General features: G+C 45.9%; 1 protein-coding gene across 1 annotated transcript in view; it reads left to right on the forward strand.

Moving 5' to 3' along the window:
• The window catches only part of LOC118776639 (tetratricopeptide repeat protein 28-like), a 150,076-nt gene that overhangs the window by 53,160 nt on the left and 72,681 nt on the right, over nt 1-24,235 (forward strand). The window contains exons 2-4 of the mRNA XM_036527113.1: nt 10,788-10,935; nt 15,769-16,041; nt 17,905-18,035. Of these exons, the coding sequence (XP_036383006.1) occupies nt 10,788-10,935; nt 15,769-16,041; nt 17,905-18,035 (552 nt within the window). The remainder of the gene's footprint in view (nt 1-10,787; nt 10,936-15,768; nt 16,042-17,904; nt 18,036-24,235) is intronic.

Genomic DNA, 24,235 nt, shown 5'->3' on the forward strand with positions numbered 1-24,235 from the left:
TTGTGAGTGTGCCTTCTTTGAAAGTGGATGTTTATAAAGAGGGGGCCATTTTTCGCCATGGTTGAGCCCACTATCAAAGCTAATTAAAGCTGCACAAATGAAGATTGAAGTTCTAAGCTTCTGAGCGCCACAGTGCCTGATGAGATTCTTCCTCAATATAAAAGTAATGGGAGAATTAGCACATTAACTTTACTGGCTGATATTTTGTGGTGCGCTGAAAGAAGTTAAATGGGACCACAGTTCTCTGCTCATCTGTGAAAGAATTTGTAATACAGATCAATCAGTGACATACTCCTTCTCCTTCTTTAATTACTCTAAAGCTGCATTGCTATAAATCTTCCTCGTGGCTAGCTTTGCCTACTATGGGAGCTAGCTTCACTTCAGTGTTGGAGGGGTCCAGGTGCTGATTGAATCTAGTTCTAGTCAGTGAAGAGAAAGGAAATGATGTAAGCAGAACATTCCCCTGCAACCTGTGGATAGGTTAAAGGAAACCCAGAGTTGATCTATTAAAAAATAAACCTCAGGAAGTTCCTAGTTAGATATACCATTTGCCTGATAAAGTCCATGTACTTGCCAATTGCATAGTATGCCTAACCAAACATTTCCCTTGGGGAAAACTTTCAGGTACTTGACCACCATTTCCAGAGAACTTAAAATCAGTTTAAAGGACCAATTAAATATATGTGTGTTAAATGACCATGGTAAGGACAATTAGATAAAACCTTTGATTCCCCTTAATGAGATTACTTTGTCTGGTCTCTGTTGAAGGAATGATAAGGGACAGCCTCATTGTAGATGAGCTGTCTGCTGTTTTTTCATAGTCACAGGCAACCAGCACATGTGACCGAACACTTGGCTGCTGAAATGCAAGAGTGGACACTGTGAGATTAGCAGGACTAGGGGAAGCAGAGCATGACACTATCACAGCACAGCCCTCTGGGTAATAGATAGTGTTGGTAGGAACGGGCATAGTGTGTTCGTACACATATGTGTTCAAACACATATGTAACTCAAAGACATGCTCCTCTCCAGTGAGACTATTGCTTTTTCAACCACTGTTTCTTCATATGTGAATCCATCTCTGCCCATCCACTCTGTCAAGTAAAGAGGACTGTTCCCATTTAGGCTTTCACTTCATCTGTGCAGGAGACCATTTACCTTTAACCAAGATGGGCTGCATGTGCATCCCAGATACAGTTGTTTTTTTTTTGCCCCAATGCCAGGCACCATTTTTGTCTTTTGCAACTTGTTGGTTGGCCCGTATGCCTGTGCGGCGTGGTTGACAAACACCGCTGTAAATAGTGAGATTCTGATGGTTAGAGCAAGAATGTTCTTTTCAGTGCTGTCTGTTCTCGAGCAATGAGGGGAACGACTGTGTCGTGGCTACAGTTTCCTGGATGAATCATATGACTGCAGAGGTTCCTTCACCCACAATTCTCTCTGTTTCCTGTCAAAGATGCTCTGATTCAGGGTGGCACTTTGCTCCTCACTAACATACCTTCCTGGGGCATGAATCACACAGGCTCACCACTTCCAGTGCCTGGTTGGAATTCTGGTTTAAACAACTTAGGTTCTTTGGAAGCATTTGAAGGGAAGGAGAAACTGAAGCATAAGCAGTAGCAGTTAATTACTGCCCCACTGCGCTGGGGTTCTCTAAGTGGGTATGCAGAGTGGCCATCCACTGCTGCCTCAATGCAGGCGTGGGACTGCTGAGTCATTCTCCAGCCACTTCCGCACATGTCTGAGATGCATCACACCTTGTATCCCCCTGGCAAGAAATCCTCCCACATCCTTCCCTTTTGCTCTGAACAGAAACCAAAAGCATTACGCTTCATTCCCAAAAGACAAGAATGGGACCCCTTTCCATCACCTGCATTAAATGCTCTCTGTCAGTTGCCATCTGGAATTGATTTCAGTAATTAATGCATGCGTTAATTGAAAGCAGATCCCTGTGGCTCAGCCCACGTTAAACCCAGCAAGCGACCCTCAGAACTGCAGCGCCTAAGCAGTTTGAAGGTGAATTCTTTGTTCCCTTCACATACTAGTGGCTCTAGTCAAACAAAACAACACCCCTTTTATGGCGGTTGAAATGGTTTCGGAAGCAGGTACTATTGTCTTGGTTTGCGATCAAGTGTCAGTGGATAATCGAAGGCTCACATGGTTGCTGAGTGCCGCTCTTACTTGTGCTCATTGGTTTCTGGTACACTAGCGGCAAGGGCGACTGGAGTGACATTAGTTCCTCATTTTTCTACCTTTGTTCTACTGCACTGTCTTGCTCGATACATCAGTTGTGACACTTCCCCAGTTGCGAGGGTCAACCTTTTCAACTGAAAGAAGCTTTGTCTCCTTTAATTGTTCAGAGGGACCTTTTTTTAACGGATAATGCATGATGGGACGAATACAGAAGGCAGTGCATTGATTACGGCTCTAAGTATGACCTTTTCCATTTCAAACTCATACTCTTCCCTGTACTTTGATATGCGCCGCCGATCGATTGCCTGCCGCAATGCAAGAGTGATTCAGAATGATTTTTAAATACATGGAGACTTGACAGAATTCCATTTGCACTTGACACAGCGGGTCCATTGTCTTGATCATGTGTGCAAATGGAATGGAGAAGCTAATAGTTTGGCCTTTGCATGCAGAACCCCAGATGTTGAAGGTCTTCACTTCATGGAGTAAAGCATCGCACATTCAGATCATTTTAATTGGCTCTGCTTTAACGAAACCAATCTAATGAGCTAATTAAAGGTTTTGATGGAACAGAAATTGCAAGACCCTGCTGCTCTCTAGGCTGGTTGCTGATTTCTGCTTTGACAGATGAGAACACGGAGAACATCCTTGCTTTTTGGGTGGAGAAGGGGGGGGGGGGGCAGGGACAGGGGGGGAGCTGGCTGCATACGGCCGACGACTGTCATTGTGGAAGTAATAGACAGGCAGCCGTGTAATTTGTGCTTCCCAGTGGTCCATTCAAAGCAACATCCTGTCCCCTCTAGGGCTTGGTGTAATCCCCCAGTAGACATGCTGGGTCACTTAGTCAATGGTTTTGCTTTGACCTCAAGGAAAGGTAGGGCTAAGTCCTGGGGGGAAAGAGGGGCTCATGCTAAGTCACTCCTGAAGAGAGTTGCTAAGGTCCACTCTGAAAGAAAGAGAGACAGTGACTGTATAACTGCATCATCACAGCCAGGAGCCATCGCTGTAGACCAGTATTCTCTTACAGCACATGCTCACAGAATGCACAGGTTTTGGCATGCGTTTTCACACAGTCATGTAAGAGCAAAGTGCATAATTACTCTACAGCTGCATTACTATAAATCTTGGCTAGTAGTAGCTTTGCCTACTATGGGAGCTAGCTTCACCTCAGTGTTAGAGGGGTCTAGGTGCTGACTGAGTCTAGGGAGTGCTGGTATGTTGTCAGTGAGGAGAAAGGAAATTACATAAGCAGAACATTCCCCCTGCAACCTGTGGATAGGTTAAATGAAACCCAGAGTTGATCTATTGAAAAATAAACCTCGGAAAGTTCCCAGTTGGATATACCATTTGCCTAATAAGGTCCATATACTTGCCAAGTACATAGTATGCCCAACCAAACATTTTCTTTGGGGAAATTTTTCCAGAGAACTTAAAATCAGTTTAAAGGACCAATTAAATATATGTGTGTTAAATGACCATGGTAAGGACAATTAGATAAAACCTTTGATTCCCCTTAATGAGATTACTTTGTCTGGTCTCTGTTGAAGGAATGATAAGGGACAGCCTCATTGTAGATGAGCTGTCTGCTGTTTTTTCTTAGTCACAGGCAACCAGCACATGTGACCGAACACCTGGCTGCTGAAATGCAAGAGTGGACACTGTGAGATTAGCAGGACTAGGGGAAGCAGAGCATGACACTATCACAGCACAGCCCTCTGGGTAATAGATAGTGTTGGTAGGAACGGGTAGTGTGTTCACACAAAGAAGTGTGTAACTCAAAGAAGGGAGTTTAGCCTCTTTTAGCTATATTCCAAGTCAGGAATGTTCACTTTTATGTGGTGGAGACAAAACATTTTTTTATCAAGAGTGTAAATGCATTCATGCAGCATATTGTCTGATATTGAGTATATAGGGGTGTGGCATGTACCTACATTAACAGAAGACAGTGCATTCAACCCATAATAAATGGTCTTTTTAACAATGTAGAAGCTTAAATGAGAATATCCTTCTGGTTATGACTCTGAAGTTACATTGGCAGTGTTGCTGTTCACTTACCCAAGCTTTTTCACAGTGTTCGCAGTGGATTTTGTGATGTTATGACATTGGGAGGACTTCAGATGGGATTGTGCTCATGTATAGCTGGCCCGGCTGAGTGCATGCTAACCCCCAGGGCCTTTTGTCACTGTTCAGGGGACAGAATGTTTTGGGAGAAGACTGTGGCTCCACTCTCTCAATTTTAGAAAGATATGAAACATTACGTGTCTTTTTTTTGCTCACTGTGAATCAGATCAGAACAAACTGGCTGCCTTTGGTATTTACCCTGATCGTTTTTCATCGCCAGGAGTTATCTCACCATCCCCTATCAAAGTAATATCCAGGGAAAGGCACCTGACATCTTGTGAACGCTGTAGCTGTAGTGTCACCTTGAGGTGGTGCACCAAGATCTAAAAGAATCTCTGAACCTCACGTCTCATGCCCTTGTCTGTGGATGACATTTTTAGGTTACACTGAAAACCAGCATTAAACCAGTGTCACAATTAAAAGCAGGAGAAAGAGAAAGAGGGCCAGCAGTCCCCTTGTTCGTCTGAAGTGGTTAATATTAATTTATGTCCTCATCTTTAGGCAGATGACAGTGTCATCTGTGAGGAGACAAGGGGGCTATGAGCCCCACTACCCCCCACCAGCTCAATCTAAACCTTGTCCCCAGCAGGTGAGCTGGGGGGGGGGGGGGGGGGACGTTACCAGGCAGGCGTTGCTAGGCAGCCTGCGAAGCGGGTGGGCTGGGGGGTTGTGGTGGTGTGTGAGGGGGGGTGGACTGTACCTGCTGTCAGCTTGCGAATGTCTGATTCGGGCTCCATTATACTGTCAGCAGGGGACCCGCTTGCAGAACCCACACTGGCACAGAGTGCCACTCTGCAATCGGCAAATGCTGGCAGCAGCCTGCGTCTGACAGCACTGGAGGGAATACCAAATGTGATGGTATTATTGTTGATGCAGCTATTATTGTTACCGCTGATTTTAGTGTCGTTATTATTATTACTGGCATTATTATAATCATGCTCGTTTGACCTCAATATTATACACAATGGAAAGCTCTGACACAAAATTTCAATTTCAGGCCGTGTGTGTGTGCGTATCTGTTAGTGTGTGCTATACGTATACCTAAACACAGACTTGCATGGCAGATCCTTAATTATGTATCATTTACTTGCTAACAAACACTGAGTAATACACAGTGCCAGCATCTAGATGCCCTATACTTGAATTACTTCCTGTAACCTGTATGGTTCAAATAAAATGTGTGCGTGCGTGTGTGAGCGTGCATTCACATATGAATGCAAATGCGTGTCTAAGAGCTCTTTTGAAATAGATCAAGAAAGTGGTTGAGACTGCACAAGTATGAATGTGTTCCAGAGTAGTGGGATGTAGAGGAGCGTGCATGTGCACATGGGGGATTCGTGTTTGAGCGCCGCTCTTAACAGCCAAGGAGGCACACACTGGGTGTGAATGTGTGGGACCTGACAGCATTTGTGAGGGTGCTAATGAGAGCTGTTGAGTGGCAGACTGGGTCAGAGGTTGGGTTTGAATAGGAGGGGGGCGTAGGGCTGGGGGTGTGGGGGTGGAGGGGTGAGGGTAAGGGGGTGTCAGGGCGTCTGAGTGCGCTGTCTGCCTGACGTCCCAGAGGAAGAAGGCGCAGACAGGTGCCAGGCAGCATTAGGAGCTAAAGCTGCTGATACGTCGGGCCTAACAGTTGGCCCTTGCATATGTGTGGCGTCTGTCCGCCCCTGCCGCATAATCCTGTAAACTTCCCCTCCAGCCCTTTGAGACTTTGAGCAAAGAGCCAGCCCCCTAAAAGTGTCTGTGTGTGCTGTCATTGTGTGTGTCTGTGTGGCATGGTGTGTAGAAGAATGTCTGTCTGTTTCAAGGATCATATATCATCTTCGTATATCTTCTTCCTCTTCAGAAAAAAATGAATTTTTAAAACTACTTCAAACAAGCAGTCATGAAATATTAACCAGCTGGAGAAACAAGAAAAGCTTTTATCACAGCACTGCTCTCTCCTTCTCTCACACACAAAACTCACCTCCGGGTGAAACAACAGCCGCGCACAGTCGATCTCGCTCCCTCTGCCGTATCAGCACGTCGCCAGTCTGAAGGAAAAGAACACAAAAAAGAATTTGATCGTCTGGCTCCCTTTTAATTTCACAGCGCCATCACGGTCACTCAGCTCAAAAAAAAAAAAAAACCTGCATGCGTTTCATCCTAACAGCTCACAGGATTTGGTCGCTCTTTTTGGTTTTTGCAAAGGCGCTTTTCCTGTTTTTTCAAGTATGTCAGTTTGTTTACCAGTCTGCTGGCCCGCTGCAGAGTACTTTCTTGTCTTTCTTGAGGGGACAATTAAGCGTCTCGCTCCTCTATATTGTGCACAGGAGTAGTTGGGATGTAGCTTTGCTACCCTCAGCGTCTCTCTCTCATCCTCAATCGGTGCTCCGCCGGGCAAGGGTACGTTAGCTAATTGGTCGGGCGTTGGCTCTAAGTGGCTGCTGCTGAGTTGTGAGGAGGATCCTGTTAAGTGTAAATTGAAGCTTCTTGTAGCGGTTAATGCTCTCCCTGTTTCAGCTCCAGGGCATCCACGTGCTCTACCATGCTGCTTAGCAGAATTACTGCAACTCTCCTCCCAACACCTACTACAGCGGGAAAGGAACCGCACACCCTGTTATTTATTATTATAACCCTTTTTCGTGAAAGTAAACTTCTTGAGTGGTGACAGACATGTAAAGGGTGAAAGTGCAGGCAGCAGTGTAGCATAGTGCTAAAGAACTGGGCTTGTAACTGAAAGGTTGCTGATTCGATTTCCCCGCTGGTGCACTGCTGGGGTACCTTTGGACAGGGCACTTAACACAGAATTGCCTCAGTAAATATCCAACTGTAGAAATGGATAACATATAAAAATTGTAACCTATGTAAGTCGCTCTGGATAAGGGCACCTACTAAATGGCAATAATGTCATGTAATATAAAGTATAACCCAAAAGAAATGTTCAACAAATGCATTTTACAGGACAAATGTGCCATGGTCCAAAACCTGATTTAGAGTTTTGTTTGCAGTGGAATAAAGTGTGGTGTTGGACATTGTATAATGGAGCGTTAGAATATTTGATATAATAAAGATATTAAAATCTGTAGAATGGAAAAGCAGAAGGCATGCTGGTCTGATTCATTCAGTGTAAAGATCTGCAAAGTAAGCAGCCTCATGGAGGGGCTGGTGCACTAGTTACTTCCCTCTTCGACTTTACTGGTAGAGAATGAAACTTGTGCCCACAAGTTAAAATATAATGTTGATCATTTATGCAGTGTATCGTGTCAGAGGCTGACATTATTTCTTCCCGCTTCTTTAGCAGACGTCTTTCCTAGATTCCCCTCACACTGTCATGCTCTTTTCTTGCTATTTTACAGCTGAACTTTACAGTCTTATTTGATGTGTTCTGCATTTGCAATACTCAGACCACTGTGTTAAACTGTTAGACTCAATGGCACATCTATTAAAGAAAGAATTTGTTCATGGTCATTATTTCAGTCCCTTACAGACAGACAGACAGACATTCAGATTTGAAAAGTGTTTCTAAATCATATTGTGCTTTGAGAGGACATTTCTAACCTCAGTCAGCAAGATTGCCTTCTAAATATTTCTTCAGTATTGTGAAATACAAGGATCTGACTGTGTCTATAACAAATGTGACAGACCAAAGGTGCCTTTTAAATCCCCTCTCAAGTTAGGGTGCATTTGCCTCTTGGCGGGCATGGATTTTCCCCTGCTGTGATTGGGTGATTGGTGATAATCTCTAGCTGGACCCAGAGACTTTTCACATGCCATAACTCCTCCTTGGCAATGAGATAACAATGCAGATCTTTGGATTCTTATAAATATGTGATAGATTACTGTGGTTTTCTGGCCACAGGCAAACACATGAAACATCAGTTCTTAACCAAATTGCGGTAATGTGGCAACCATAGCTGTCAACAGCACAGGCTGTTTATAAGTTATTTGGCATGTAACAGAATGTCAAATGGATTTTTCCTTTGCATGAGCAAAAAAAGGGGTTTGCATGTCGAGCTTTGAAAACAAACTTAATTTGAACTCTATGACAAAGAGCAGGCAAATAAAGGCAGTCACACGGAGGCCTACTATGCAGATTGAGACCTACTGTAACAGCACACGGTAGCCACATACCTGTATATGCCTGCTGATAGAGGGAGTTCTATATGCTAATGTTGAGGTTTTAGTGGGAGGTAAAGTCCATAGTCAGAGGTTGTGGTTTACTTTTACCTGGACTCTGGAATTCAGCTCCCATCAGCACCTCTGTTTATCATTGTGTGACATTCTGTAACCACTCATGGAGTTCAAACTGCCATGCAGGGTGACTCCTTTACCCCTCCTTCCTGTCTGGGGGAAGACCTGTGGGCTGCTGACACATGTGGATCTCTGGTTCATGGGGTCATTCTTTACTGAGGGGCAGTGGGACAGTGACGGTGGCAGTTCTTCTTGGGAGAGGTATACATGTGAGGCTACAAATGCTCCCATGGAGTTTGAAATCCCTACAGTTAGACATCAGCTAATATGTCAGCCCATCACTTCTCGGGACAATGGAGTCTGGGAACACTATTCAAAACCTATTTCAATGCAGAGCTTGTTGGGGAGGCTTAGTAGCCAGTGAAATCATTTGTATTCCTGAGCAAAGAGTATGAGGCTTTTCAGTCTCGTTCTCTGCTTTTGTGTTTGTGTCTGTGTGAATATGTGTGTGCATTGTGTGTGTGTGTGTGTGTGTGTGTGTGTGTGTGTGTGTGTGTGTGTCTGTGTGTCTGTCTGTCTGTCTGTCTGTATCTGTGTGTATGAGTGTGCGTTTCTGTATGTGTCTATCTGTCTGTGGGTGTGTCTGTGTGCGTGAGAGACTTTGGTGAAAGATAAATGAAAACATAGAAAATCTCATTCTCTCAAGACAGAAGATTGCATTGATTCTGTCACATTTCACCAGCACTATTAGATTTATGCATTTATGCACACGTGTGTGTTTGCAGTATTTTAATGCCCTTCTGGAAAGGGCACAGTCATTTAAATACCTCCATGTAGGTCAGGACAAAAAACAAAGGAGACGTCAATTTTTGTTTGAAGCAAGACTGCTTTTTTTTCCCCCCCTTGTCTTTTTTCCCATTCTCTCCTGCTCAGAGGAGTATTAAAGAAATCTCCCTGAAAGCAGTCATACAGTAAATCTAATCAAAGACAGAAGTGCTTTTAAATGTCTGTTGTTCCCCGGGGCGGAACATTCCTGGTTTCTCTCAGTTCCAGCCTGAACTCAGAGCTGTGCATGCGTGAGATGCAATTAATATCGAACCTGCACAGTGGCCCGCACCATTCCATAATAACACAGTTAGAGCAAAGGTTAATGCATTGAATCTAATCTCCGTCCTCAGTTGTTTGAAGGGAAGTTTTGTCAGGGGGTGGGAGTAAAAAAAGATGTCTCTGTAATCAACGGGTGCCCATACAGAAGTGAAATTAATTACTGGTCTTCATAAATTTAGTGTCATGTCTCATTTTCTCTAATCCCTTCTCTCTTCTGCTGCTGCCACCAAGGGCAAGATGCTGGGAAGATGTAATGAAAAGCTGTTTTTGGGTGGTAATTACAAATTAGTCGCATGCCACTTGCAGGCCACTTGTGCAAAGTCCCAGGAAATGCACTGCACCTTGACTGGTGGTCAGATTAATGTTGTCTTTCAGGTGGCCCACCTGCAGCAACATTAGTGGGAAAGAGTGTTTTGAAAGCTGGGGTGCAACTGTACACTTTGTGGTTGTGGGAGACTGTGGTTTATATCCCCAGAAGTAACAGGAAACATCCTCCTGTTCTACTGTTTGAGCCTGGTGGGCCATGTTATGTTCAGGGATTTGGTTTGAAGCAGGCCAGGGATTGTGGGGGAGGACAAACGCACAGCAAAGGAAAGCCAGGATAAATATTTTGAATGCCTCCATCTCAGGAGTTTACCAAAAGAACAGAGAAAGGCAGATCAAGATTGACCAGCGGGGGTTTCCTCCTGGTTCTTATTTTTTGAGCATTGTGTTTTTTTTTTCTCATGTTGAATTTAAGTTGTTTATTTTATGTTTCTAACATCGAGTATACTTTTCTATCAGATCTGGCTGGATTTGTTTGCTCTAATGTGCTGCCTGCACCACTGTTTTGATAAACCCCTTCACTAACACTGTAACCTTTGTCAGTGGGAAGGAAGTCATTGACAAGTAGGACCTAGTTTTAAGCTTCAAAGTGTCAACTTCATTTTTTTTCTGGTCCAGCACTTTAAATTCTCAAGGTTCCACGGATGTAATTGGTTTTATGATTGTGATTTCATGGTCTAATATTTTTATGGGTCTTATATTGTGAAACAGTGCCGTGTTATGAGAATTGCAGCCGATGCTAATAATGACAGTATCAGCCTCTATGTCTAACAGTTGCATACATATTTTTGTGCTTGACTCCTGAGGTGGCTCAGACTCAAAGATGGCATGGAGAACTGACCCAGGTGTCCCTCTCTTTCCCCTCTCTGCAGGCTTACTTCCGACAGGGTGTTGCCCTTCAGTACCTGGGGCGGCATGCCGACGCGCTGGCCGCCTTCGCCTCAGGCCTGGCCCAGGACCCCAAGAGCTTGCAGCTGCTGGTGGGAATGGTGGAGGCCGCCATGAAGTCACCATTACGAGGTACAGTCACCTGTTTTGTGTGATGGTCCTGATGAGAGTGGCATAGGTGAATTGCCCTGGCAATCCCCCCCCCCCCCCCCCCCCCCCCCCGAGATTAATGGACTGACAGTGATTGATGGACTCAATGCACTAACTAGCAACCAGGCTTTGCACACAGGCCCTGCACACTGTCTCACTGATGCCGAACACAGACTAACAATGCCTTCTCACTCACCGTTAGTATTGATTGAGATACACTGACCAGGCACACACCTAAATGATTACTGAGCATAACAATCTTGATCTGCAAACCTATGTGTGTGTGTGTGTGTGTGTGTGTGTGTGTGTGTGTGTGTGCGCATGCGCGCGTGTGTGTGTATGTGTATCTGTCCTGTGTCTTCCCAATTGAGCCTAATTAGTAGCCTTTCCTGGTGTTACCAAACCAGACTGCATGAACTCAAAGTGGAGTCTGTCAGGAGCAGCTTTCAGGCAATTTGGCTCCCCTGTTTTCCCATCTGATAAGGAAAGCAGCCCTACTGAGCCCCAGTCACCTGGCTCAGTGCACACTCTGCCCAGGCCAAAACCCAGCCCACCAAACAAAGAGAGCTCGCTCTAGGCCAGTGCAGCAGATTTAATGAGCTATCATAAGGGACCTCTTTGATTCAGTCTGTGGTCTTTATTTAAAAAAAAATATTGTCACCAGAACCGCTAAATACTATAATCACTTCCGCCCTGGATAAATAAGACCTTTGAGTTGAATCCTATATTTGCTCAAATGGTCACCTGAGCAGCAAAGCGAAGAGACTGTTATTTTCAGGGATATGACCAATTCAGGAGGGTGTGCTGAGGGAATCTCCATCTATGTATGTGTGAGGATCAGTCTGAGGAAGGTAAAGGCTCATTCAGAACCACATTAAACAAACAAACAGTGTTCTATAACTGAAATGAGATCACTGTGAGTGCTGCCAGCTCCCAACCCAGGACCCCCAGATGGCTGTCCTGAAGAGGGCCTGTTTAATCCTGTAATTGTGTACCTCATTTCCATCAGCACCCTCCATCTTGCCAGGGCACACATAAAACAAAACATCCAGAGTGTTGGGGACTGGATTAAGGACAATGATCCCTTCAAAATGGCTCCTGACGGAGGTGATCTGCAGCATGTTCTGGGCCAGGTCAGCTGATATGGGAAGGTTTGGAAGTGGGGACAGAAAAGAGGGTCTCTTTCTCTCTCAGCCCAGCGGTTGATTCCAGCTGGCATGGCCTCCACCAGCAAGTTTTATCAGCCTCACAGCACACTCCATGGGGGACTTGTCTAGGATTACTTCACTGTGATTATTTTTTTTTCTCATTTAGGCATCTGTTTACTCATTTACTCATAACTTTACTCACGCTACACTCATTGTTTCATCTGAAGTGGTTACCCTCTCATCATTCTTCTAATGAATGATCATTGATATCATCATAAGAACCATGCCAATCTTCAGAGGCCTCAGAGGTGTTCACACATGTGAGATAAACCTCACCCATCCCCCTTTCGCTAGGGGTTAGGGCACCCAAATATGTTATGGTCCTCCATTCTCCTGTCCACTGTACTTGTGGTCAGGGCTTGGTGCTCCAGGTCCCTAATGGCTCTCCTAATGGAGCAGACCCCCCTGCTGGAAAAGAAGCGTTGTGTGCACATTGCTGTGCCAGCATAATACTACAATGCTGTGTTCAAAATTTTTTTGTTCTTTCTTCTCTTACATCTAACACATCTAAGACATGTACAATTAGTCTCTAGCTGAGGAGTATTACAAGCTCTCACAGGATTCACCCTTCTTTGTGTTTTTTATAGCAGCGGATTCTCAAAAGACGAGTGCTGCCTTCAGTAGATTCACCATCTCACATTTTTGATGGAGCCTTGTGATCAGTTTTCAGGCTTTAAGCAAGTCTTCATGTGAATATCCTTGACTGAAATCTGAAAAACAAGACAAAAAGAAGTACAAAAAAAGCAAAGGCATTGAAATACACGTAGCAGATCCTGTTTTGCCAGACCCTTTGTGGGAGACGCTGGGATTGCATATCCTGTTTCCCTTGCCAAGCCAGGGCAGTGAGCACCGCAGCAGTTTCTGATATTCGCTGTTTTTGCTGCTTTCAGCAGATGTAGTACATGTTCTCGTCTAGTAAGAAAAGCAGTTGGACCTGTTATTTAATGTTTATTGGTTTGTTCATTGTCCGGCGCTCATTGTGCGGTGTTATCCGCCTACCCCGGGGCGAAGCCAGAGTACATCCCTGTATACTAGGGGTGTGAGGGTGACCCGGCCGTCTGATCTCTGGATGAGTCAAGAAGAAATAAAGAGTAACCTACCTCTCCTGTTTGAACATGTAATGAAATCCTCCATGTAAAAGAATCACTCACGTATTGCAATCAAACCACTGCAGTTAAATGTGATTCTCATGATGGCAAAAGGGCACCTCCTTTGATACAGAAAAATCCCAGATGGACCACGTTAGCTTACGCTGTGTTTAGTAAGCCCCCAAAAAACTGGTTTGAATGTCAAGAGTTTCCATGCATGTGGTTGAAATGTTGGTAAGGTTAAATGTTCTGTGTAAAAATCTATATATAGAAACAATCCATGTGTTAATTTAACACAAGGGCCAACCATTTCACCACATACATTGACCACAACAGATGTAAGTATTACAAGAAATTACCATTACGTCTGGCATCCTAAAACCAAAAATGCAGTGAGACTATATGACAGTGTGACTAAGTTAACAATAGAATTGTGTTTTACTTAATTGTTTGATATTTCCTCACAAAAAATGAAAGGCGGCGTTTGAGAGAGACGAAATAAAGGGCAGTGGGGTTGTGGTAGGAGTGAGAAAATGCACTGCACTTTCTAACTCCTATCAACCAGCGTTCACCATGTTTTCTTTACACGCACCTAGAACAGGATGCAGCCTCTGTAAGACCAATGGTGGCTTGGCCTGTTGAGCTTGGTGGTGCAGAACCCGTCCTGTATTCACACACATCAGGAGATCTGAATGGATGGCAATGGCTCGTGAAATGGGAACATGAAATGATTTGTTTTTTTATTTAGAGTAAGGAAAAAAAACCCAGAATGAAACATACAGTGGGTTTTGTTATTGTCACAAGCTCCCATGGGGTGGCATTATGGCTGTCAAAGCCTTCTCTGATGAGATGAGATGAGAGAGAGAGAGAGCAAGAGAGAGAAAGGGAGAGGGAGAAGCGCCCAGATACTTCTCATTAAATCTCCTTCAACATGGTTTCATAGATACTCGCTCCATTGGCCCTTGCTGGCTTTTTTTCAAGGCTTATCTTCCCCAGGTGTGTGAAAGACAGTGCAGCGCTGTCATTGTCTCGACTGGATTCTTCAGTTAAATATGTGTTTATGAGTCCAAGTGCCTGCATGCGTTTTTTTTTTTCCTTCCCCACATTGATTTATGGCACCGTTCTATGTGTCGCGCTGAATAAAATTACAAGCTATGAATGGGGATGATATGCACCCACTCTCTCTGCAAACACGGCGATTCTGCCAACTGGCTGAAAAAAATCACTGTCCCTGAAAAGGCAGCAATTATATACATTTGTGCCTGTGTGAGGGTTTGTGTGTGTATGTGTGTGTGTCTGTAAGTGTGAATCTGTGAATATTTCCGTGTCTGTTTTCTTCATTTCGTGGGCGAGAGAGAGAGCGCATATTTTGCAGATACATTTGACCTAATTTGCAGAAAGTATGCTTAAAATATGCAAATAGGTGCCATAAGTGCATTCAGACCTTCTCCCCTTCGCCCTCCGAGTGGCGTTAGATACACCGCTTCCTCCTGTCAGAGACCAGGTACTGTAATCACGCCGGACCACGGCTGCCACTCCCGCAGGGTCTGCTTGATTTATGTCGGCGTGTGCAGTTTCTGTCCTCTCAGGACGCTGTTTCCTTCCCAGAGGTCACCTTGTGTGCCTTTGTTGCCCACTCCCCCCCATCCCAGCTATCCCTCATGCACAAAAAAGAAGCGACTGCAGCACCCCACACTCAAAGTGGTGCAGCCATGTTGACTCTGAAAGACAACGTTGTATGAAAGTGAGCGAGTCTGCTGTTGGTGTTGCTGGAAGAAGCTCCACATAACTGCAGATCTCAGCTGCCTCTGTGAAAAACACAAAGGAATTAGCTTTTTGCCTTTCCCCATGAAGTTGGCTGTTCTAGTTCAACATGTTAAACCCTAACTGAGCTGAACTTGATGACTGATGAGCATTACTGCTTTTTGTGTCAGACTAGTCTGCTGTTTTCCTATACTGTCTCTGTAGAAAGTTCTCCAGGGCCTTCAGGAGGGTCATTTATACAGGTAAATGGGGATCCATCATCATCATAGCAGCCTGTAAAAGCACCTGCTTTTGTTTTCACATCCTCTTTTGTCATGACCTTTTTGTCTTCAGCAGATTTATCTGAGAAGATCATGATAACTTTACACACTGGCCCACTGTAGCTGGAATTACCTATAGTGGCATTGTTTACAGCCAGCAGTGCTCTTTTATTTTGGGCTCTGTATTGATTCTAGACGTGGTGTTACTGTAAAGGGGTTGTTCATTAACATCTAATGTTCACAGTCCCCTGTGTAGGAGCTGGCTAGAAGTTGTGTAGAATTGAGCACCACATTGAATCAAAAATTCATATTAAAATGCAGTTGTGTATCAGTGATTGTAGCTGCTTTTCCTCCAGGATAGGAGGTTGCCTTTACCTCCATGTTTATCAATTCCGAACACCATTTTGGAAAGAGCTGTTGAACATGTGTGATATGGAAGTAATCTGGAAATTCTGTATCTGTGGCACTGACTCTCTCCAACTCACCCCCTCACAGAGTCCCTGGAGCCCACCTATCAGCAGCTGCAGAAGATGAAGCTGGACAAGAGCCCCTTCGTGGTGGTGTCGGTGATTGGCCAGGAGCTGCTGACGGCCGGCCACCACGGCGCCTCGGTGGTGGTGCTGGAGGCCGCGCTCAAGATCGGCACCTGCAGCCTCAAGCTGCGCGGCTCCGTCTTCTCTGCCCTCAGCAGCGCCTACTGGTCGCTGGGCAACACCGAGAAAAGCACCGGCTACATGCAGCAGGACCTAGAGGTGGCCAAGACCTTAGGTGAGGGGAGGGGCTGGTGTGGGTGGGACCAGAGAGGGCTGGGGTGTGGCAAGATGGGACCAAGTGGCTGCGCTGAGAGAACAGGGGCAGAGTGGATGGGACAAGCCAGGTGGGGTGGGATGAGAGGAGTGGATACAGCTAAACAGGGTGGTTGGAGGCCACTGAGTTGGATAGGGCAGGCAGGAGAGAAGGTGGAACAGATCCCTCTAGGCTGAAATGAGCTCGCGGGCTGATAGGGGGATTTAAACAGATGTGTCTAATCTGGAATTTGTGGTCCTGCAGTGTGTTATAGACCTATAATAATATTGAATGCAGCACTTCCAATAAATATTGTGGCTGGTTCAGAAATCAGTAACACTAGGCAGGGTGTTAATTTGTTGATGTTGTGAAATAGGCTCGACAGTATTCTCAGGGTCTCTTGACCTTTATCCTGCAATCCTTGAGGGCTGGATACCTGCAGGTTTGTTACTGCATATTACCATTGTAAACTAATTCATGTTATTAAGAATGAGGCTGAGTGAACCTCCTGTTCATATCATGACCTCTATCAACATGGAGGAACTCCCTGTGGCCCAAGGGGAGGAGTCGCCCACCTCTGGTCTTAAAAGCCCACTAATGAGACTGTTAACAGCTAGGCCTGACTGACTCACGCGCTAGAGCTCACTGAGGTGAAATCAATCTAAGCATTTCATCTTGTATAACATCGTTTCAGTGTCACTTTTCTGACATTTCTGACTATAATATTTTAATAACATGTAATGTCGGTGTTGTATGGCAGCGTGATATTTCTGTGTTTTATGACACGTGCCTTAAGAGCCCCTTTTATTTGGTTTGAAGTCAGTGTTTCAAAACACGCCTCTCAGTCGGTGTGTGACAGACTTTGTCCATTTACTGTAATTGCCACCATGGGAATAGTGTCCTGACAGCTGCCTTCACTGCGGTGAGTGAGGGCTCTGGCGCTTTCCACTGCCTGCCTCTCCTCGCTGACACACAGCTGAAGCTGAGCCACAGTCACAGAGTGTGTATTGGCCTGAATGGGGAGAGAGCAAGAGGGAGAAAAGGGGTATGTATGCGCAAATGTGTGAAAGTGTGTATGTTTGTGTGTACATGTATGTATAATGTGTGTGTGTGTGTGTGTGTGCCTTTTAGTGTGGGGCAGTAGAAAATGTCTCCAGTTTTAGGTCATACATTTAACACCTCAGTGCACAGCCGCAGATCAGCAGTCAGGAATACCGCGCTCTGCAGTCATGCTCAGAACCAGGGCCTCTATCCTGCTCGTGATTGAGTCTGGGGCCTGTCGGAAAGAGAGAAATAACAAGCCTCCCTCTGTAAACTCATGGGCAACTGAACTGACCCAGCTGAGCTGCTGTCAGTTACCGGGGTCTGCGGTTCGGAGATGAGCACCTCGGGTTACGACTGCAGGTACCTCATTTAAATGCAGGACAAGATGATGACAGAGCAGACAGTATATGTAGTGGTTAGGGCCCAGGGCTCCGGCTTCTGAGGGGTGTGGCTTCACATCCTTAGTGATTTTTTGTGGAAAGTCAGTTACAGAAATGAGTTTGAGAATGTTTAAGATGTAAAATTGCAAGTATTAGACACTGGAAGTGGTATTTGTGCTTAGGGTGTAAAGTAGGTAAACAAATGTATACAACAAACAAAAGGATTATTTTGGTGCTGATTATGATGGCTAATAATTGTTGACCACAAAGATGATAATGATGATAATGGTGATCATCATCATAATGACACTCCACTTTAGGTGGTAGGTGTTTGTGTGTGTGTGTGTGTGTGTGTGTTTGTGTGTGTGTTTATTGCTCCTGAATCCGGCATGGCCTCACCTTCTGCCATTTCCCACTCCAGGTGACCAAGCAGGCGAGTGCCGCGCCCATGGTAACCTGGGGTCGGCATTCTTCTCCAAGGGGAACTACCGTGAAGCCCTGACCAACCACCGGCACCAGCTGGTCCTGGCCATGAAGCTGAAAGACAGAGAGGTAGGTGGCCAACAGGGGGTACTGCCCTCTGTGGACAGCATGGGTTGTGTTTGTGGAGGGGGGGTGTTGCTGTACTAATGAAACTGTAGAACCAAGGTGTACTGTGCGGCGGGCTGGGAACAGTAATGTGAGCACAGCACGGCATTGTGGTGAAACATCAGGACCACGCACTGCAGCTGAATCTTATCTGAGGAAGGGTCGCAGAAATAAAGTGAGCATGTTTGTGTTTCCCCCACGTTTTGTGTGTGTGCGTGTGTCGGAAAATCTTCCACGCAATCCGTCAAACCCCATCGTGCGCGTGTTCTCCCGGGCTGCCTGTGATTAATGTCCCCTGGTAGCGTCCCTCCCCCTCTGCACCGCCAGTTTAGTGGAGGAGTCCGGTGTAATGCTGGATGTCAGGGTGGTGTTTTTCTTGCACTGGAAGAAGGGAGAGGAGAAAAGGGGTTATGGTTAGAGACACAAAGAGAGAGAGAGAGAGAGAGAGAGAAGGTATGAAAGGCGTGACAAAGTGACAAAGGCGGAGAGATAGCGAGAGATGGGGTTTGCTGGCAGATATGCTGAATGGTTATGCATTGTTTGCCGATGTATCTGTGTGCATGAATGTATTGTGAGCTTTGGCAATGCATCATGATAATAGAGCACTCTGAATGTAACAGACTCAAGGAGAGAGAGAGAGAGAGAGAGAGAGAGAGAGATAGAGATAGAGAAGGAGAGAGAGATGGAGAGATGGGAGAAGCCTTTCACTTTCCCCTCTCTCTGTTCCCTTTCTGACCTCTACAGTGATTGTTCTCAGTGACAGGTGTTCATTCCAGCGCAGTTTCCCATCAGATGGAGGACAATAATGCTGCTTCCTCTCTCCCTCCCAGCACTGAACACCCCCCTCCCTACAGACAGACACACACACACACACGCACACACACACACACACACACATGTCCTCCCAGTCTGAATATGTTTGTCTTCTTTTAGAGACATTTAAATGGGCCTGTCAGACTCCAAACAATTCACCTAGCCTTCCCGAACAGCCAAAGTGTAACCTAAACCATTCTTTAATCTGTCAGTTCTTTACATTTTGGAGGTAGGAGGATCACAGAAACCCCCAGACCCACAGGGCCTGGTTATACAAAAACATCCATAGAGTCAGCTTGTCCAGGGTTTGGTCAAATCTAGCCAGTGCATCCACTCTCTGTTTCCAAGTGCAGAAAGAACAGCCCTGAGCTCTGTCTAAATCTTACATACTATATGTGCATCTTAGAAGCAAATTTCTTCACGGTTTGAGAAAGTCCAGAAGTGCCTCTAGTTTCCCTTTAGCTTGTGCCTAGCGTGTCCTAGGCTGTGGGGTTAAAGGAACCTTAGAGAGATGAGAGAGGTCCCAATGGAGCGCAGATTTTAGCATGTGGCTGTAATTGGCCTTCCAGATGGTGGAGTTTAATGAAAGGCAGTGATGCGGTGAGTGTGTAAGCAGGCAAGCAGACAGGATTAATTGACCCCTCCCTCCTCCCTCCCTGGTGATGTCACCCAAGCCCCCACCACCATCGTCCTTACTCAGAGTGCCCGATTCACCACCTGGAATCAGAGCTCCCCCCTGTCTCCCTGTTCTCCTCTTCAGACCACTTCAAGCTCATTGGGAAGGCTCTTGTAAGACAGGAAATCTCCCTTTGTTACTTTGAAGTAGATCAATAAAAAATGCATGCGTATCACATGTACTAATCTGACCTGTGTGCATTCCACCCATCCATACCCTGTCAGAGTAGGGGGCGGATGTCTCCCGCGACAGTGGAGACAGTGATACAGACAAAGGAGGAGGAAGAAGCGTCTTTCTGGGCCAGTAGGGGACGTCACTCGCTGATGGGCCTGCCAATCCTGCCACCTCCCTGACCCTAATCGCGTCATTTGCTTTGTGCCACCTGGACTCATTTTGCATGCACCCCCAGCTGACGGATAACTAATTGCCACGGTGCCCTCGTTTTACATTCTAACATAATGCTAGTATCTGGCCATCGTGCACAGAGGTTGCTTCCAACAGTAGTCACTGCCTTGGGAAGACTCTCACTCGATTTGGCCGCTTTCGCGTGAGTGCTGTTGTTTGTGTGCTTTCTCCTCAAGTGTTGGGGGAGGGGGGCGGAGGCACAGCTGGAGTGCATAAACTATTAGGTGAGTAGTGGGGGGGCGGGGGGGGGGGGGGGGGGGGGGGGGGGGGGGGGGGGGGGGGGGGGGTCCACCGAGTCTGTGGAGGTCAATAATGGAGTCAGCAGTTCATAAACAAAATCTGTTTAATGACATTCTGGCAAAAGATGCTTTGTTCACTTCTTACTGTGTTCCAAGAACTACGCAGGGTCTCGTGTAGGGTACTGTGGAGCTAGGGGTTAGGTTGCTCGGCTTATGTCCCACGGGTTGCAGGTTTTGTCAACTTTGCCTGCTAATGGAGTGATACCTGTGTAGCTTGAAAAAGTGCTTCTTGAAGCCCTGCATTTTGCTTGCTGTCATCTGACAGAGCAGAAAGAAATGGTCTCATGGAACAGACGGATTCCAGTTTTCTCCGCCTTGTTTCCACGGGGTCACCTGGGCCAGCGCTACAGCAGGAGATCTGGGTTTTCAGAGGTGCCTGTCTCGTTTTACAGGCACTCGGACACGTCTTCTCTCTATTCCGTGATCGCGGACCAGCTGTGTTTCATCATGAGCCTCACCGGCCGCCAGAGACGGCAAGAGAGAGAGGGAGAGAGAGAGAGAGAGAGAGGAGAGGCAGACGACTTCCCGGGAACATCCACCATAAATCAGGCAGTGCAATTGGATATTCTTTTATCGCCAAAATGAGAACTGCATGGCCCTTCTCTCTTTCGTCCTGTAATGCGCCGGCGTGTTCTCGACTCCGCTGGCCACGGAGATGAGAGGGGGAGCTGTCTGAGTCGGGTGACCTCAGATAGTTAGCTCAGCACGATATGCAGCGTAGAGGCACTGGGGAGAACTTAGAGAGAGGCAGAGACAGAGAGAGACATGTTCCTGTTTTTACTATCAGTGATGTCACTTTTCGCAGCAGTCACAGTTTACCCAACAGCTACACAACAGTAACATATGGGCTTATTTTTTCTACCCTGTTTGAAGTAGTGTTGTACATTGTGTTACCTGATTACATTCATTGTTGTTGTTTGGTCTACTCACAATTTCTGCTTTGGAAACACTGTCTCATGTAATGCTATGTCAGCAAAGCGTATTGAAATTTAAATTAAAACCGGATCCTGAACTTAGAGAGAGTGCAGTAAAAGGTCAGGGAAAGAGTGGGGGAGCAGAAAGAGGGAACAATAACAAAGAAAGAGGGAGGTGGAGAAAATAGGAGAGCCTCAGAGAAAAGATGACCGAGGGAAAGAAAGAGGGGAGGGAGAGCGAGATGGGGTGGGGGGGGGGGGGGGGGTGACAAGGTACGCTGGTCGGTTCATAGAAGAAACGGCTCCCAGAGTGCGAGTTCCATCATCCTCACCCGCGACTCAATGCTGCAGTCCAAGCCAGTGAGGTCATATCCCAGAGTTTTTCTTTACACACAGCCTAGGGAAATATCCTTAGCAGTCCTGTGCTGCGGGCTCTGAGACTTGGATGGAAAATAAACACTACCCTACCTTATCCGACTGAACAGTCTTAAGCCAATGTTGCTGTTTATCTAACACCAGCTTGGCTCTACAGACATGGGTTTCTACAGCCCCCATCCCGAGGTGGCCGTAGACGGCTACCGAACTTGAATGTTGTTTTCTAAATCTCAGGACATTTGCCATCTCCTGTATAATAAAAGCAGATGGAAACTGTTTCTCAGAGATGCAGAGAAAAAAAATGCAGTGCACAATGCACAGCAGTGGAAAGAAAAGTCTGCATACTAGAAAAGTGGAGCTGTAAAATTTGTGTTCTTGTTCATGTGACTCGCAAGCCTGGCTTTGCAAGGTATCCCCTAATTCGATGAGCCAATTATTAGGGTGGAAGCGAAGTCTGTCAATGAGTCTCCTCTGATGTTGAAAAGTGAATCCACTGGTGTTCCCTGGTGGGAATGGTTAAGGAGGGGAGAGAGAATGAGAGTGTTTGTCTTCCCTCTCCCTGCTGGAAAAAATCCTTCCCACTGTCCACAGAATCTTTTAAGTAAAAACACAAAACTGAATACTGATTAGCAGTCGCTCTTCGTTGGGATTAGACTGTAAGAGTCCTTTGGCTCGTCTAGTCAGAGTTTTGGCCTGACAGGTAGCTGGGATGGCAGAGAAACCTCAGATCTTCCAGGCAGAACTAATGGATTATGAGACCTGGAGTAGGAGCGTGGTTGGGTTGAGGAATGAGGGGCCCATGTCGGGGCCATTGGAGACGTGTTTGTCAGTGAGAGGGCGGGTGAAGGAGTCATTAAGTCACCATTAGGGTCCTGGCCCATGCCAGGCGGCTCTTTGATGGAACTCGCCGGGGGAGGGGGGCTGAGTTGTGCCCTGCTACCCCTCCCTGCCCGCAGCTCCCCGCTCCACTGATTGAAGAGGGGATTAGCAGATAATTAGGAGGGTTTTATCAGAGTGTCTGAGTTGGGTCAGAGTTGGAGAGGGGAGGGGGAGGACAGTTTCAGGTGTGCTCTCTGAGTCTCTTCCTCCCCCAACGAACACTTTGGGAATAGCCCCCTGTCCAAACCTGTCATCATGGAAGCAGTCTTTCTGCTGGCACAGCAAACTCAATAATCTTCTCTCAACCTCTCTTAGACATGTAATGTAATGACATTTTGACCACAACATGAAAGCGCTGTACAAATGTTATGTGTTTGTTGGGTTTGTCTCCAACATCGGTCCAGTTTGTAAAAACAACTACTCATTTCATTTGATGAAGGTGACTATTCTGCTTCCTGTCTTAGAGTTTCTGAACTGCTCTTGGTCATTGATGGCTAGCTTAATTCCTCAGAGTGAACTGATGAGGGATCTGCTAAAGAGAAAATAATAGGTAAAGGGCAAATTTACAGATAGTTTTAGCAGACTGCTAAAAATGGCAGGGGTTTAATGTATGTATGTCTACATGTAATATACAGTATAAGTGTACAGTATATGTGCGTGTCTGTATATAGAGTTATGTATTATATCTATTTTTAAATGATGTAGAATGTTGTTGCTGGAAGATGGTCAACAATGTCAGCAATTACACACAGAATAGCATCTTCCCATTTTATGCACTGCAGATTGATCTGCTTGAACTTGTTGATATTCTAAGCACACTTTCATTAGCAGCTGATGTTCAGAAAGAGATCGCTCTCTTTGTTTCCCCCTTTTCCTCCACGCGCAAAACAAAGTTGGCCATTGTGTTTGCTTTGCACACGTCCTAATCCAACAAAAGCCGACACATTACCCATTTACACAGCTGGATATTTGCAAGCGGAAATTCAGGTTAAGCTCCTTTCTCTGGGGAGCAGCGGCGGTGCCCCATTGGGGATTCCGCCCTACCAGAACCTTAAAGTTCAGCTCTGAGCTCCGCTCCACCAACACATTAGCATTACACCAGGGGCCTGGCTGCTCCCAGGCTAATGCTACCGACTTACTGCATGCAGAAATGTATTATTGTGGAAAATGGGTAATTGGGGAGCATGCTGTCTGGCAGTGAATAACAACAGAAAAAACCTGTAAAGAATAAATCTTTTGCCAGGCTAGGAGGTGTGTTTTCCTGTGGCTATTTATGTGATTTCATTCAAAGGGTTAAATGTTGCCCTGAGAAAGTAAGACTGTGGAGCGTAATTGTTTGCAGGTAATAACGTTCCTGCTGCTGAAAAATAAAGTTGGTATTGATTGCGGAATGGAGGACAGTGGCGAGTCTTGCGGCTCCATATCCGCCAAGCTCCCCGTTGATACAAATGAAGTTAGGACGAGATTACCATCTCTTAATGTGCCTGTTATTTTATCATGAGGTCACCTGCGCGGTGGTGCAGTCATATCTCTGCTCCTCAAGGCCATTGCAAGATTTAATGCGCTGCGCTGGATCAGATTGCAAAAGCACTTCTGTTTGGAAAACAACACACCACTTCATCTGAACGCACTTTGTGAATGTGGTGTTGAGTCCCTGAGTGTAATGAAAAAGCATCAGTGTGTTTGAGTCTGAGGGGATGGAGGTGTGTGTCCTAGTGTGCCCCTGTGTTGCTAGCCATGTATTTTGTGTGTTGTTCATACGTAAATGCGTTCTTGTAATAAATGTGCATGTGTACATGCATG

Source organism: Megalops cyprinoides, chromosome 4 (assembly GCF_013368585.1).
Source record: "Megalops cyprinoides isolate fMegCyp1 chromosome 4, fMegCyp1.pri, whole genome shotgun sequence".
Lineage (NCBI taxonomy): Eukaryota > Metazoa > Chordata > Actinopteri > Elopiformes > Megalopidae > Megalops > Megalops cyprinoides.